This window comes from Amia ocellicauda, chromosome 11 (genome assembly GCF_036373705.1).
Source record: "Amia ocellicauda isolate fAmiCal2 chromosome 11, fAmiCal2.hap1, whole genome shotgun sequence".
In the NCBI taxonomy this organism is placed as follows: Eukaryota; Metazoa; Chordata; class Actinopteri; order Amiiformes; family Amiidae; genus Amia; species Amia ocellicauda.
The window spans coordinates 13419393-13434491 of record NC_089860.1 but is presented as its reverse complement, the minus strand read 5'-3'; the positions used below and the strand labels follow the sequence as shown (position 1 = coordinate 13434491).

General features: G+C 39.0%; 1 protein-coding gene across 1 annotated transcript in view; it reads left to right on the top strand.

Annotated features, from left to right (window-relative positions):
- The window catches only part of synpo (synaptopodin), a 37377-nt gene extending 26577 nt beyond the window's left edge, over positions 1-10800 (top strand). Inside the window, exon 4 of the mRNA XM_066716597.1 lies at positions 5547-10800. Within this exon, the coding sequence (XP_066572694.1) occupies positions 5547-6173 (627 nt within the window). The 3' untranslated portion in view covers positions 6174-10800. The remainder of the gene's footprint in view (positions 1-5546) is intronic.
- The last annotated feature ends 4299 nt before the right edge of the window (positions 10801-15099 follow it).

The following is a 15099-nucleotide window of genomic DNA, read 5'->3' as shown; positions in this document are numbered from 1 at the left end:
ATGTTTTAATTTCAGAGTACATTGAGACATTAAACTGCATTATCTTACATCTTACTTACTGCATCTTTACATTGCTGTATATTTTAATTATTTCCAAGTACACCTTCATTCTCAAGCAGATTATTCACAATCTTGATTGTTTCCTCTGTTTCTACATTTAGCAGAAGTAGTGATAATTAGCTCCTGTGTATAAAGTAACTGATTTGCTAGTTGCAAAATAAGCTTTTGAGTTTTTATCTGTCAGAGATAGATCTTGATAACGAAGAGTCAGAAGGGATACCAACAGAAGTGGCCAGTGCAAATGTTTGGCAGTATGGGACATGAAAGAAACAGCAAATCTTAACTGGCAGTAGTTGAAAGGTTATTTTTTTTAATAAAAAGAATGCAAAACCCAGGGATCTTTAACATTGTTTAGTTTTACTACCTGAACTCAGTACCAAGCCTGGAAGTAATTACACTTTGAATGGAGGCCCATAAAAGAACGGAGAGAGGAATGTGTGGAGGTTTATTTTGTTATTTCTGATAAAATGTGGATTTTGAAGTTCTTTCATTCAATAGAGGTGGATCAGATTGTTCCGAGTTATTTTCTTGTAAAAAGAAAAGTCTTTCAAAATGAACACCCTGCCCAACACATTTCATATTAAGTGAAATCGAATAACTCTTTCACATTCCACTCTAATTCCCGGAGTGTGAGTTTTTGACAGGCACTTGCTATCAGGCCAATTAAACAGATGCATTTAGACCCCATTCACACTTATTAGGCAGGCCCTGGGCCGCCACAAATTTAGTCCGTCTTTTTTTCTGACCCTGTTCACAGTTTTTAGGAGGCCTAGTGTGTTTACATATGCAGCTGAAAAGGAGGCCTAAATGAAATGTATGGCGGGAATTAAACAAATCTGCTCAAACAATGCAGGACATTAGGTCTGCTTACAGGTGTATGCGATGTATTTATAATCACAACTTATTAAAATTGATGTATATATAGGCTATTGATTGGTTCTATATTTTCTTTGAAAGTAATCTTAACCCTATGCAGCCGAAGCTTTCTAATATAATTTAAAAATGTGCTGGTGCAATGGGGAATCGAATTACTATATTTCGCTTTTCTAATGTCTATCTTCGGTTCTCATTTTCCTTTTAACTTGGTCGGGCAAGTGATTGATACCCATCGAAAGAAGCCTCCTGTGATTGCTTCTATAGTTATATCCTCAGCAGCGCTCATACACTTCCATCCACATTGTAAACAGTGCTTTAATTTCTGCATCGTCCCAGTTGTTACCTCTAACGCCGGCATTTGTGATTGTACTGCTCAGCTAAATATAATCACATGTCGGATTGGACAGTAAACAGCTGGTCTCGTTTTAAAATGCATTGATTTGAATGGAAACCTGCTTCGGTGAAATTTATATCGCTTTAATGCAAACTTTGGATAAGTGAATAAAGTTACCTGGTCCCATTCACAATTTCACAATGCATTTTACACCTGAAAATTGCATACTGTTCAATTTCAGACTTCAATCATACTTAGTACAAAAAAAAAACAAGTAGTTTGAACTGTTTACATTATAAGTTTTTACTTAGCCTATACTTTTTTATATATATAAAGATGTGAGCTAGCGAAATGTTTCGGTACATTTAAGGCTATAGATCAATATGACATTCAAACAATATAGAGAAAATACTGTTTGTCTTGTGAAGTCGTGTAAGCTTTTTTGGTACCTGTGTTTACTTCTGCATTGGCGAGAAGCGGCGTCTCCTTTGAATCAGAATCTGGGGGCATGGTTTGAGTTGCGCCACGCACTGACACTTTCCACCCGGCCCAGGACCCGGCGTGGTCATATTCACATTTAGGTTGCCTTTTGGCCACCTCAAAAGATTTAGGCCGAGTCAAAAAGCTGGACTAATTTTCATCCGGCCCAGGGCCACTTTAAAACTATGACCCTGTTCACATATGAGTTAAGGCGGCCCTGGGCCGGCCTAAATCTCAAATGTGAACGGGGTCTAAGTTACAGTCAACTGCAGCCTGCCACTGTAGGAATGCCAACCCCCTGTCAAGGTGAACAGCTGACTGACAGTTACGACTGTTAAAAACAAATTACAGAGAAGGTTAAGGTCTTCATTTGAATTTCAAGACTGTTATTTGAGAAAGGGTATAAGAAGCTGCTAATGGCTGGTATTCAAGAACCTATACATGTAATCAACAGGAAGAGAAGAATTAAAGGTGTGGGGGGCTGGCTGAAACAGCAGGAGGAATTTAGAATCGTTTTTCCAGCATGGTACACACACAAACATTAGAAAGTTTACAAACGAGAGGAGGCCATTCGCCCCATTGTGCTCGTTTTGGTGTCCATTAATAACTAAGTGATCCAAGGATCCTATCCAGTCTATTTTTTAATGTTCCTACATTTTCAGCTTCAGCCACATCACTGGGGAGTTTGTTCAGATTGTGACAACTCTCTGTGTGAAGAAGTGTCTCCTGTTTTCCATCTTGAATGCCTTGAAGTCCAATTTCCATTTGTGTCTCTGGGTCCGTGTGTCCCTGCTGATCTGGAAAAGCTCCTCTGGTTTGATGTGGTCGATGCCTTTCATGATTTTGAAGACTTGAATCAAGTCCCCACATAGTCTCCTCTGTTCCAGGGTGAAAAGGTTCAGTTCCTCAGTCTCTCCGAGTAGGACTTTCCCTTCAGACCTGGAATAAGTCTGGTTGCTCTCCTCTGAACTGCCTCTAGAGCAGCGATATCTTTCTTGAAGTGTGGAGCCCAGAACTGCACACAGTATCCAGATGAGCTCTAACTAGTGCATTGTACAGTCTGAACATCATTGCCCTTGTTCTCAATTCTACACTTTTGACAATATTCTGTTCACCTTTTTTTATTGCTTCCCCACATTGTTTGGATGGAGAAAGTGAGGAGTCCACGTAGACTCTTAGCTCTTTCTCATGCGTTACTTCATCTCGTTCTATTCCTCCCATAGTGTAATTATAGTGGACATTTTTGTTACCTGCATGTATTACCTTGCACTTGTCCACATTAAATTTCATCTGCCAGGTGTCGGCCAACAACTGAATATTATCTAAGTCCCTTTCAATAGCCTGTGCTGCCGAGATTGTATTTGCTGAGCCACCTATTTTAGTATCATCTGCAAATTTGACAAGTTTGCTAACTATCCCAGAGTCCAGATCATTAATATAGATAAGAAAAAGCAAAGGCCCTAGTACTGATCTCTGTGGAACTCCACTAACAACCTCACTCCAGCAAACTCCTCTAATTGACACCCTCTGTTTCCTGTACATCAACCATAATCCATCTACTTACATTACCCTGAATGCCTACAGCTTCCAATTTCAGGATCAGTCTTTGTTGTGGAACCTTATCAAAAGCTTTCTGAAAATCTAAGTATATCATATCATATGCTTTCATGTGATCTACAGCTGCAGTTGCATGTTCAAAAACTTCTAATAAATGAGTAAGACATGATCTGCCTCGTCTAAATCCATGTTGACTATCTCCAAGAATATGGTTTTCATTAAGATGCTCCTCGATTTTCTGTCTAATCATTTTTTCCAACATTTTACAGGTGATGCAGGTGAGGCTGATTGGTCTGTAATTTCCTGGCTCAGTTCTGTCCTCTTTCTTGTGGATTGGTTTGACATTTGCTGTCTTCCAGTCAGTTGGCACATCCCCTGTTCTAAGTGTCATTTGGAATATTTTAGTTAGCAAGAGCTAAGAGCTATGTTTCTTTCTATTTCCCTCTTTGCTTTCCTGATCCCTTTCTTCAGATCTCTTTGCAGCTCAACATATTTGTATTTTGTTTAGTCTCAATCCCTTTTGAATATACTATACAACATTTTCTTTCTCTTGATATTTTCTTGCATACTTGTATTAAACCATTTTGGACAATGTTTTTTGGTCCTCAATTTGCTAAGTTTTGGTTACAAATTTCTCCTGAGCCTCAAGTGGTATATTCTTAAAATATAACCAACCATTTTCAACTGAATCTGTATCCAGTGTGCTCCAGTCTACCTCTTCTAAGTGCCGCCTCATACCTTCAAGTTTTGCTTTTCTAAAATTGTAGACCATTTTTTAGACTTGGTCCTTGTTTTTTGAAAGAATGCCTCAAAGCTAACCATATTGTGATCACAAGTTTGCCATTGGTTTTCTAACTAGTGTCCCTCTGACTCTATCTTGGTCATTTGAAAATATCAAGTCAATGCATGCACTTTCCCTGACAAATTGAGTTAGAAAGCAGTCATTTACCATCTCAACCATTTCTATTTCTACTTCTGTTGTCCCAACTGGGCTTTCCCAGTCTATGTTTGGGAAATTGAAATCCCCCATTATAACAGCCACATCCTTGCTACATGCAGTCCTGATTACATTGTATAATGCAATATCTTGCTGAATATCTGAGTTGGGTGGTCTGTAACACACTCCTACCACTAATCCTCCGGATCTCTTGTTCAAAAGTTAACCCACAAAGATTCTGTTTCGTTACTGGGATCTAATATGAGTTCTTCTGCCTCAATGCCATTTCTGACACCACCATAATTTTTTCTACCCCACCTCCTCTTCGATTTTGCCTGTCCCTCCTAAACTGTACGTATCCTTTGTACTTCAATTAAGGCAATGTTAAAACAAAATGATGAATGCTAAGACTGGTCTGAAACTAGGAAAACAACAAGATGTCTGCCTCTCACCTGTACTCTCCTGTGTCTGTCTGTGGCAACTTGTAAATACTTCTATTTAACACTTTATAAAAGCACTGCATATAGAAATGGAAGGTCTAAAATCAATGTTGCACAATTTGTTTGGGTTTGCTATGGTTGTAAATCTGTTTTAAAATAGTTTATTTTTTACTTATGTGCAGAGTCAAGTACATTAATGTACTTTTGCGGAAAACTTAGTAACTTGATAAATAAATAAGAGTGGGTTTTATGGGTACCTCAGCTGACCTTTCGATTAAAAGAAACCACAAGGAAAGCAAGCTTTTATCCATTTTTATTTATTATTTATTTTAATTATATAAAAATGGGATTTGGTCAGTCTTTACAAATTATCAAACTCAAATTTGGTTTAGGTGGAGGTTTTAGGATTGAAGATGCATTTTTCTCCCCTCATTTTTCAATGCAAAGAAAGGCTTTTCAAGCGTAATGTATAATAATTTTGTTAAGCTTACCACTTCCTATAGGCTGACACAGCTAAAAGTCAATCCTTGTCTGCCCTCTAGGAAACGTTCCTCAGCTGCTTCTGTCCAAACCTCTTAGCTTCTAGAAACTCTTTGCATTATTTATTCTTAGCAATCTCACTGTATCTTTATTCAGACCACTGAAATGTAATGTCACATTTGGCCCTACTAGCATAAGATGGTTCAATATAGGAATTATGACTTGCTGACCACTCATATTTGTTGAAAAATGCTGTGTGTAACAGGAGTAGTTTTATATTGCCAGGAAAACTAAATTTAAAAAGGGAAAATGAAGTTCTGAATACAATACATTTAAATATATATAAGCACAGGGTTAGTAAAAACTTTTTTCTTCTCCACAGATTCGCAGAGACTCTCTCCCCATAGCAACCACCTGGACCCCCACTCAGCCGAGACGCTTCAGCACCCCAGAAGGGCCGATCAATGTGGTCAAGGCACACTCTGCCATGGAGGTGCAGATGACCACTCGTTCCCCTTACCCCTCAGCTGGCTCGTCTCCACTGTCCCCTCCTTGGGAAGGAAAATGCCAGTCACCCACCAGCCAGGACATCAAGACCAACCACCGCCTGCTGGCCAAGAACATCATCAATGCTGCCCGGCGGAAAAACAGCCCCTCTCCGGGCGGATTAAACGTGCGCGGATCATCCGTGTCTCCTGTAAGCTCCTACATAACCCATGGTCACCAGCCGCTTAGTCCCTCATCCTTCCAGTGCAGAGCTTTAGCCAACCAATCTCCTACATTCATGAGTCCTCCACCAACTCCGACTAGAATGATCAGATCCCCAGTGCGTTTGTACACAACCCGGTCTCTGACTGACTCAGACGCCTCGATCGAGTCCGAGGATTCAGGGCTGAGGTCTCCCAGCTCTGGCACGAAATCTCCTAGCATCCGGAGCCATAATACCTGCCCTCGCGGCTGGAATGGTAGTTTGAGGATTAAGAGGGGAAGCATCCCAGCAGATCTGTAGGAGGTAGCTGCAGTGATTGTCGATGGGCAGGCCCAGAATAAAAACTTTGAGAATCATTCCATTAAGGAGAAAGAGACCAACTAACCTATAGAAGCATTCCACAGCTACAAACTTATTAAAAAATGGGAATGGAAAATGGAAGCAAATCATACAAAATGGTTTCTGATGGCATTTTTTCAACTGTCACAAGAAGGGCCTATTTTCAAGGGTAAATAGTATTAAAACATGGACTTTTTTATTATTTTCATTTTATTCTAACTTGTTTTTTACACAGGTTTCTTATCTTATTGCTTTTGCCAGCCTAAACACCTTTCACAAATGTTCTTTGTTGTGTTTTCCTTTTTTTGTAAGTTATATTTTGTGCAATTTTACCAGGTGCTTGAGCAATGTACACTTAGCAACTTTTTAACTAAGAAAGACATTTGTAAGTTGGGTCGAGTGACTGGAAGTCGGAGGAGTAAGATAGGGAAGGTTCAGGAAGTTGTGTTTCTGGAATCGATCACAGATTTGGTCAGATATTAGAAATATTCAGATAGAAGGGTTCAGCTTTGTTGATGTCATAAATGCACTTTGATGATGGACTGTAGTGAAGATTTAATACCTGAACACATTATTATATTTTCTTTTTAGATGTGTTTAAAGACTGGGGATGATTGCCTTTACATTCCTATACAAGTAAAACTGGTATTTGCTTTCTAGACCAATAATGTCACCTTTACACTTTTCAAGCATTCCGCTGCCTCATATTTAGTTCAAACATAACAAGAAATAATCTTGTTTTACTATAGCAACAGGTATTCTATGACTGGTATTGAATTCTTATAATGGTGCAATAATCCATATATTACTTTATTGTATATATTTTTGCATAACAATCAGATTGTGACCAGAATGTCTTAAACGAACCTTTTGTAAATGTTTGTAAGTCTCAACAAGTGAAATGATTGTTGATTGGTAAAATGTGTTCCCCAATATGCTTGTGATGGTTAGAGAACAACAATTTCTGCAATAAAACCTTAATTTTCTCAGATAAAATTAAGAAGATAATTCAAATCACATTTTGTAATGTTTGCAGTAGATCCTTATAAACACAACTAGCCAAAGGTGCCTTCATACAAAAATTGTGACATTCTACTTTTATAGATGCAGTACAGAATAATAAATTGTACTCTGAAACCTCAAAACCTAAAGGAGTCACACCGTTGAGATTGAATGCAAACCAGACCATATGAATGTTTGAAAAATGAATAGATGCTTTGATGTAAGCCTGATATTATAATGTGGTTTGAGCTTGACAAAGTAAGAAGTACAGGGGGAAAAAGGTTAGATTGTTCGAGGTCTTTATTAGACACTCATGTAGGGTAAATGGTAATGCATTATTAATAGAATGAAGTTTGCTAAGTGACCCTATATCATTTCCCTAAAAGCAAGACACTATTACAGTCTATGAGAGGACATTTAGCACTACAAGGATTTCTGGGCTCAGTCACTGTAGCTCAATTATACACTGTCATGCAAGTCAATGTTTTCATTTTTTTGCCTATATTGTTTATCTTTAAAGCACTGCTTTTGACTGGAATGGATTTTGCATTGCATCTGAAAGAGAATGATTAGACTGTAATAACAGATCGGGATTTCTCAGATATACGAATATTGCATATGTATCTTTATTATGACTTGGGATATTATAACTGGTTACTCTTTTGTCTTTAGAAACATGTTCTCTACATGTAGTTTGCACCATTTTTGAAACCCAAATCTGGATTGTCCAGAAATATATTGACAGTTAACCTGCACTCATAAATCTGTAAACCATAGCCTTCAATAAACTATTTGTTAGAGCATATATCGCATTACATCGAATGACAACAATCTACAATTCACCTTGAGTTCGTATTCATATTTTGTATCAGGTCTTAAAACACCAGGCAGACCATTCTTCCCTTACACCAATGACATCTTCATCAGCAGATTTTTGCCAAGTGATATTTACGGAACGTTTGATTGATGACCTACCAGCTGTTTGGTGACTTTGCAACTCGGACATGGATAACTTTTCATTGTCACGGTCACGTCTAAATCTTGAGCTGGAGTTGCAGTCCTGTTCATTAACCTCTATTCAAAATAAAATGTGTAAAAAAAGATCTGATCATGTATTGTTCCCCAATAGGTTTTTCCATCGAGGGTTGTGTAACATTCCCATTGTTAATGCTGTTATTTATAGTAACAACAACAACAAAACTTGCTTATAAAGTATTGATGCTCAAATCAAATGGCGGCTGTTGTCATTTTTGGTGCTACACAAAACAAATTAAAAATACTGTAATTCTCTCTGTATTCTGCCTATTCCTGGTTTCCAAGCAAAGACAAAAACCTAAAATCAAAACTAAAACTGCACATCGCACATCATACTGTGAAAATCAGACAGAAGTCTTTGGTGTGAATTAATACTAAATGTTTCCTATATGTTGATTTACTATTACTATGTATTTGTTCCCATTTGACCTGTATTTATTTGCCTTGTGGTCTCTTCTGTAACCTGTGCCCAGCTAGTAAAAGGATACCCCACGGTGATTGATGTCACATATAGGCAACAACTTCTTAAGGTGATGAAGGCTCAAGCGGCTGTGATTATATTACTTTTATCTTTCCATCTGCATGCAAAAGATTAAAGCATTACAATTAAATCCCCTCATAGCTGCTTAAGACTTCCTTGCCTTGAGCTGTTGCACAGTAAAGTAATTTAATCGCAGTATGGTGTGCTGGAAATAAGCATTGCATATACATTTAATGGAAAAAAGTAACTTTCCATCATAGCTTGTAAATTAAACTCTGCTTAATGTATATATTGCAAGGGGGGATTGCCTTTGGTGCTTAAAGCCTAATGTTTAACATGTGAGAAACCAAACAGATTTAAAATATAAAAGCTAATTTGTTTATGTTTAATTAGTGGATGAGCTGTGGTAGAAAGGAAACGATGCGTACATTGATTAAATCTTTTTCAAGCCATGCAAGTCTTCCTGGATAAATAATTCTGCTTACTTCATAATAGTAGTAATTGTCATCATAATAATATGTATTGCTTTTGCAGATCTAAGAAATGCAGTTATGTGGATTCCTGTATTTCTGAAATGCCCTTGTATTCCTTTTAGTGTTCTATTTTTTGTAATAAATGTAAGATTCACTCCATAATCTTGATCACCAATTAGTTAAATAATTACTCACAATTACCACTTGATTCCAGGTCTTTAGTCCTTGCAGATTTGAATTTGACAGTACAAATGCAGGGCTACGGGCTCCCCAGAACCAGGTTTGTGTATCACAACACTAAGTTATTTTTTCTAATTATTAGAAAGATTTGAAAGTTTAAAGACACTGATCAGAAACTGGTTCAGGAGTTGATGATCACTTCTATACCACTATCTAGATCAGGGGTGGCCAACCCTGTTCCTGGAGAGCCGCAATCCTGCAGGTTTTCCAGGTCTCTCTAAATTACCAATCAATGGATATTGATCACAGGGACATTTTGCCTAATTAAGACCCATAATTGGTTCAATTAAGCAGTTAACGATCTGGATAAAACAAAAACCTGCAGACCCTGTGGCTCTCCAGGACCAGGGTTAGCCACCCCTGATCTAGACACCCAAATCACTTTTCATGTTGTGGGCTCCCACCTCCACCACCGCCAATGTATAGCACCCATCTGGATGGTGCAACAGCTGTCAAAGTACAATGGTATGCTCACCACACATCACCTACTTGGGCAGAGAGCAATAAATGCCAATTATTTATATTTTTAGGGGCTATTCTTAGGACCATAGTTGGAATTGTGGCCAGGACATCTGGGTAACACCCCTACTCTTTTTTAGAAATGCCCTTGGATTTTTAATGACCACAGAATGCCAGAATCTCATCTCATCTCATCTCCTCTCACTTATTCAAAGCAGTGTCCGCATCCCTGTACTGGGGCATTGAAATTCACACAGACCATGTCCCATTGGTCTAATGTTTGCTTATTAATCCTAAATGCGTTGGTAATGTATATTTACTTTACTTTTAATGATAGATGTATTTATTTATTTGTAGGCTATTAATATATATAAGCTACTTCATGTAGGCCTATATAGAGTGCTCAAATTTAAATCAGTGATGGGTTACACATTGGGATGAGTCGCACTGTACCGTTAATTGTTTCATGGACCATTAATATTTTCTTTGTGGTATTTCACAGTTAATGTTTTAATTTGCTCTACTTGATTATATTATCTTAAAGCGCTCTGTGGTTACTCTGCAAAGGGCGCTACACAAATAAAAAAATGATTGATTATAGCTTATTATGCACCATGGGAATTCTTCTGTTTATTTTTTATGCTTAGCCATCTCCTGTATGAAGTCTGCTCGAAACATCCCAGTTTCTTTTCATTTCTCTTCCCAGTGAAGTCCTATGTAAAGTCCTCGTACCGCCATTAACTGATCAATCTGCTGAAGTGCGTGGATAACTTTTGGCAATTCATTTGTACACTTGAAATGTGTTTTAAGACATGATACGGCTAATTTATTGTGGTCATGGTATTTTCCGTTTCATGTTATGTGCTGTTTTGCAATAAAGCGCAAATGTCTATCTGCATGTTTTATTTTTTCCAGTGTTATTCATGTACTGCTGCCCAGGATGTTTTTTGGCTGGAAAATCTTTACTCAATAAATGTTTTGAGGGCAGCCTCTGGTCTATCCAAGAAACAGTGTGATGGAGTGCCCCCTTGCAGTCAATTGTTCATAGAACATCAATCACAGATTTCTTATAGCAATACTATTAACTATGGTTAAAGAAGGATTCTTCAGCCAAAACTTAACACAGCTCCTGTACACTTAAAACACCAATAAACAAAACACTTAAAACTGATAATCCATTTATTAAATCAACAGTGGAAGATGACATTCAATTCACACACATTTGCCCTGGAGAGACCAGACAGGCATTTAGAAAAGAAACCATTTAGCCTAATTTAAGATCAAAGTAAAACCTGGCTGTATAAATGGGTAATTCTATGTAAAAATAGTGTTATAGCCTATTGTAACAATCGTAAGTCGCCTTGGATTGTAGTAGTATACGAAATGTCATAATAATAATAAAAGTAGGCTACCTCTACTTATCAAAACTATGTATGAAGACAATTTACTAATTTAATCACCTATGGTTTAAACATTTGTTTTAAAAATAACGAATAACGAAAATAAAATGCCAAGACTCAACTTAATATTTGTTGGAAATTCAAGCTAGGTTGCTACCAGTGGATGGGGAGGTATGAAGTGACAACCAGGCAAATTGCCAAATGGGGTCAGGAAGAGGATGGTGCTGCTGACAAAGTGACAAGACGGGTGAGGGGTGCGGGGATTGCCTCAAGCCCCATGCCCCATGTGGCAGTCCCACAGACATGAGGCAATCTCCTGATTGGGCGACTACCACATTCGGCCACACCTTGGCTACGCTAGAGCATATACAGAAACATACACACTTAAAAGAGTAATGGATAGCATAAAGAAACAGAGACTTTTAATGTTTTAACCACCTAGATAGATAGCACTTTAACCAGATGGACACTGCCACACGTTTTACATATCAACATCAGAAGTATAAGGAGAAACATACATGAACTGACAACTTCTCTTAGAAAAACAAATCAGAATCGCCTCCATTCATGAAACCTTTTTAAACACCAGATTCCATATCCGGCTTTAAATATTCTAGGAAAGGACTGGCCAGGGGGAAACAGAGGGGATGTGGCACAGCTTATAAAGGAAGGTATTGTGTACTCTGAATCTGTTTTTAACCTTACAAAAGAAGAACTCAACAACAATGTGTAAAATGTAGCTAAAGCACTTTTAAATGCACACACCATCCTCTTGATAGCCACTATATACTGTCCACCTTTAACAATGCCCTTGGAAAAACTGGTCACTGCTCTCTCAAACAATGACAGCCACACCATTATTATGGGAAATGTTCATGCAAAACACACAGGAAATGCACTTTGGGACATTCTCATCAACACTAACCTCACTATGCTCAACTCTGATGAGCCCGCACACGTCCATTCCTAAACTTCTACAGATGGCATCCTTGACCTGGTCCTATGGTCCCCGGATCCGGATGGCAACCTCTGCAGCTTCTTTCAGTCGTGACATTGGAAGCCACCATCTTCCCGTCCTTGCTTCCTTCTCCCTCCAATCTCAACGACAACCTGCAAAACAATGATACATTTATAAAACAGAACTGAAAGTCTATACCAGCGCCATCAGATCTGTTTGAACATGCCTTATCAGCCTCAATCACAGCCTCACCTAACCAGATGAACAGATTAGAGATAATTCAAAACCATGAAATAAAAATGGCCTACAGATTACCAAAATACATCAGCAATCATGAACAGCACTGACACCCACCTGTGACTTTACCCAGCACTGCTTTCACAGCCCAACTGCACAGTCAATCCATATGGGAACCCTACAGCAACACAAATCATACTAAAAACAGGCGACTTATATGAAGTTGGAAAAGTTATGCTTAGCATTGATTAAGGCAATTGAATGGCAAAATAACAACCAAAAGAGCCCACTTACTGTGAGACATATTGTCCATGTAGCCGATACAACCGCTTTTCACACAACACACACACTGCCATCTCTGCTGCCTTCACATACACACTATACAGGCTCAGTGCAGCTGGCCATGAAGAAAACAAACTCAGGGTTTTAGATTAAATCCCCAGAAAGCACACCCCTGCATTGCCACTTTTTCCACCAGGTTTGGTTCTCGGGAGGATTGCGGTTTCTGCGCAGATGAATTTCACTTCCTATTCTATAATTGATCTTCTTTAATAAGTCGTGTCTCAGGTGTGAATTGACCATTTGGTAGCGCAGTTTACATTACTTGTGTCCGTGTAGCTTTTGCAGTCCTGGGCTCAGATTGTGAATAATTCAAAGGCTCGGTCTGGAGACACCCTTCAATGTGCTCTCCTGTCTTTCGCCTTGTGCCCATAGCGTCCCTTCACTGGCAATGATGAGGACGCCATGTTCGAGAGCATCATCAGAGACGCAGTGCAGTTCCCCAGCCACTTCTCCACAGAAGCCACCTGCATCATCACAGGGGTTCGTGTGCCAAGTTTTTTCCTCCAGTTTGTGCCTTAGTATCCCACTTCTCAACCATAATGAACGCATGTCACTGTTATTGAAATGTGATGGAACTCCTCTCCAGCATCATGTTTCAGCTCTAAGTCCATTGCTGGAGAATAACCTGCCTCTCCTTCTTGTTTTGAATCATCTGCAGCTGTTGGAGAAAGACCCAGAGTGGCGGCTGGGAGTGGAGGATGTCAAGGCCCACCCCTTTATCAGGGTGCATGGCGCATGCAACCATTTTAGGGCTCTGTCCCATGAAGGCAGCACCACCTTATGCTTCTTTTCCTCTCTCTCGTTTCAAAGTGTGGACTGGCCAGCACTGCTTGCCAAAAGAGTGACGCCTCCCTTCAACCCCACAATGAGCGAGCACAAGGCCCTGTGCAGCTCCGCAGCCCCCGTGTTCACTCTGCCCCATAAGCGCAGGGCCCTGACTGAAGAGGAGCAAGAGCTTTTAGTGCCAGCTATGGGGAAAAGAGACACAGTCCAACAAAGAGAGAGAAAGTCACACAGAGAGAGACAGACAGACATTGAAATCAAGAGTGAAGAACATCAGCTCTCTCCCTCCCCTCCCCCACACATACACACAGGACATAAGACTGAGTGGAACCTGCAGCCAATCAATAAAGAAACAGTCAATAAAAACAACAACAATCACTCTCAAAGATGCCTCCTTGTGTTTGTAATGTTCTGCACTGATTCATTCTTCTTGACTGTAAAACAGGAACTGATCTCCTGTGCCACACACAGCTGTATAGGTCCAGTGGACTTGAGTAGCTAAGTAATTATAAACCGCCTCAACTTATCAGAAGCAAAACTGGACAGGTATAATATGTAGAAATCTTCAGGCACTTCCTGTTGCAAAAATTCATACAGTGGCTTTGCAAAACTAGGAAAACTGGGCAATAAAGTCTTTCAGTATCAAAACATATGAAACATGAGGAAGAATTGCAAAAAGGTGATATGATGACCGCCTGTGACACATACATGATTTCAAAAGCCATTTTTTGTCCACCATCACTTTGAGGAGGAATCAAGTCTCATACTTTTGTGAAGGAAACGGCTTCACCCGCAGAAATACATTTCCTTTCTGCCACGTTTATCTAAAATAAAGCATAATTCAAAAGTTATGAAATCATGTGTAAAGGAGTTTCTTCAATGCCTCACCTCTAACTCGCCAGATACATACTTGATTGGAAGATAAATTTAATTCACAAAATAAAAAGTATAGGGAAGCGTATTAGCTTACGAATGTTGTTTTACTAAAATGAGCAGCTATCGATTGCCATCCACTTAAAGCAGTTTTTTTTATTAAATCTGACTTTCGTCTAAAATGTCAGTCGACCCCCCCCAATATACAATTACATTGCATAAAAGCTGACTTGAAACACCTGGTGGGAGAGCATTTGTTGCACACTGTATGTAGACACTGTCAATATTATTTGTAGGTTTTATGGTTTATACATGCATTGAGTCTGCTTGAGTTTAAGGAGCAATTTCAAAAACCTGCCCCGTATCGAAGTCTGCAGAAGGTTGGTGGTGCAATATGGTGTTCTGAGATGTCCATCACTGTAATTAACAAGCCTGTGCTGCATTGTAGCTTTTTCATTACAATACAACTATTCTTGGTAGTTAGTTTGTTATGCCTACAGCAAATGCAGTGTTGTTTCTTATTGAAACTACTACACTGGTAGTTGTGGGAGAGAGCAAGCAGACTGTTAACATTCCATATAGTTTATTTTCATACTTTAATATA